This window comes from Trachymyrmex septentrionalis, unplaced genomic scaffold (genome assembly GCF_001594115.1).
Source record: "Trachymyrmex septentrionalis isolate Tsep2-gDNA-1 unplaced genomic scaffold, Tsep1.0 scaffold78, whole genome shotgun sequence".
Lineage (NCBI taxonomy): Eukaryota > Metazoa > Arthropoda > Insecta > Hymenoptera > Formicidae > Trachymyrmex > Trachymyrmex septentrionalis.
In genome coordinates this window covers 671908-674350 of record NW_017305967.1, presented here as the reverse complement: position 1 = coordinate 674350, position 2443 = coordinate 671908, and the positions used below count along the sequence as shown (strand labels likewise).

The 2443-nt window shown below is 40.1% G+C and overlaps 1 protein-coding gene across 1 annotated transcript in view; it reads left to right on the top strand.

Annotated features, from left to right (window-relative positions):
* Positions 1-2339, top strand: part of LOC108754176 (disks large homolog 5) — a 10192-nt gene extending 7853 nt beyond the window's left edge. Inside the window, exons 10-12 of the mRNA XM_018496298.1 lie at positions 254-1184; positions 1292-1542; positions 2080-2339. Of these exons, the coding sequence (XP_018351800.1) occupies positions 254-1184; positions 1292-1542; positions 2080-2339 (1442 nt within the window). The remainder of the gene's footprint in view (positions 1-253; positions 1185-1291; positions 1543-2079) is intronic.
* The last annotated feature ends 104 nt before the right edge of the window (positions 2340-2443 follow it).

Genomic DNA, 2443 nt, shown 5'->3' with positions numbered 1-2443 from the left:
AAAATCTTTTTGCACAAAAATAATGCAGTTTTTGAAAACGCACTTTCGCGATCTGTAGCATGTTCTTTATTCAAGTAGCATGATTTAACGCTCCCTTTCTCCATCTTCTTTCTCCGTCTTCTTCCTTCTCCATCAATATCTTTTGATAAGTTGTCTGAAAAATTTTTCATTGTAATTTTTCAGGATATTTTGTTTTCTTTAGCATTGACGTTATTGAGGTAAGTTTTAAAAACTTACGTTTTTTCTTTGCAAGAATACACCGAGTTAGAAGGCTCGGCATCCTCGAGTTCGTCGGAAGCCGGCGACGGAGCTGCGACCGGAAGTCGTAGCGGCTCGCCAACACCGTGCAATAGTCCAGAAGCACCTCGAAAGAGTACAGTGGAAACGCTGGAGCCCGCTGAACCTGAACGCGACGCAACCATCACTATCACCACCACTGCTCCTACCATTACCACTACTGCTGCACCTACAATGAGCACATTGCGCGTCGAGCACATGCGGCCATCCGCCTCATTGGAGGTAAGAAGCACACAAGAGCGGGAACGCGAAATGAGGCCCTCTGCATCGTTGGACATCAACATTCGTAAACCGGAACTTCGCAGCGCTGCCACGCTGGATCGATTGAGTCGCGCACAGATGATGCGCCAAAACGCGATGAGAAGTCCCACACAGGAAGAACAGAATCGAAAGCCACCACCGAGTGCTGAGCCTCGGTATTTACTGATTGAGACCAGGAAATGTTCGAACCTTGGTATATCGTTAGTGGGAGGGAACGGTGTCGGTATCTTCGTACATTCTGTTCAGCCAGGTTGTCTTGCTGAAGAGGCCGGTCTGTTTGCCGGAGATAGGATTCTGGAGTACAACGGCGTAGATCTAAGACAAGCGACCGCCGAGCAAGCCGCGCTTGAGCTAGCTCGACCAGCGGACAAGGTGACGCTGGTCGCTCAATACATGCTAGAGCGATATAACGAAGTGAAAGACAAGCCAGGCGACAGTTTTTACGTTAAGGCGCTATTTGACAGAACCGGCGAAGTAGGTGATAGTCTGCAGTTACGATTTAGTAAGGACGACATTCTTTACGTGGATAATACTATGTTCAATGGCACACCAGGCCATTGGCGCGCCTGGATAGTTGATCAGACCGGTCGTAGGCAGACTTGCGGGATAATTCCAAGCAAATTTAAGTGAGTTATGTTTGTGGTGAATAATAGAATATTTAAAGTGGAGAAAATGCGTTTGATACGATATTTTATATATAATCTACGATATTTAAACCGTGATTTATCTTCAGAGTTGAAGAAGAATTGCTTCTACGTCGGTCTTTGGGCGACTTGGAACAAGACACTGGCAAACGCAGCAATACTAGTGCGAGAAGAAGTTTCTTCCGTCGAAAAAAACAGCAACAACGGTCATCCAGTAGTAGAGATAGTTGCAAGGAAATATCGCATCTTACGGGAGTCAATCTGGGATGGTACAGCGATAGTGGGACGTTAAACGAAGACACTCTTCCAGCGAGTTATCAGCGTGTCGAGAGACTCGATTGTACGTATTATCAATTTCTTAATCCTCTGCCTTCTCTAACAAATTTAACATTTTACTCTGCTAGCTCCAAATAAAACTGAACAAAAAATTTTATAAAGATTTGAGATGCTGAGAATATATTGAGGATATTTTATAATTACGAATATATTTAAACAATAATTTATGACATTTTATTTTTTTAATAATGTATGATACTGTTAAAGCATTTACCCAGATGAAATTCAAGTTCCATTTTATAGAAAAGTTTTCTTTTTACATCAAATTTAGACGCTCAAAAATTCAAATTTGTTTAACAACATAGCGTAATAACGAGATTATGCAAAGCGAAATATTAACATAAATACTAAATTATGCAATATAAAAGAACAAATATCAAAAGTATTTTTTAATTTAAATACTAGGAGGTGTAAGAACTTCATATAAAGTCTAGCTCAAGTCTTAAGGGTTAAGTAAAATGGTAGCTTCTCAATATTATTACATTATGCCTTTATATTTTTTGAATGTAAAGTATAACGATTCGTTTGCTTCTGATAACAGATCCTACTCTGAGACCCGTGTTAATCATTGGTCCGCTCAGCGAATGCGTGGTAACGAAACTTTTGCAAGAATACCCGGGACAGTTCACCAGATGTCTGGCGGAGGCGATGCATTGTTCGCAATCGACTTTGGAGCAAGGATTACGTGATTCTCTCTATGTGGATTATAGGAAAAAGGGCAGTTATTTCGAATGCACAACAGTGCAAGCCGTTAAAAATATATGCGAGAAGGTAATAAGCAAATATATTATTACTGAGTAACGATCAATAGAATAACAAGAATAATGTATGGCAATATTGTCTTGGATAATATATTATGATATATGATAATAACAAAAAGTAATTGAATGATATATATATATATA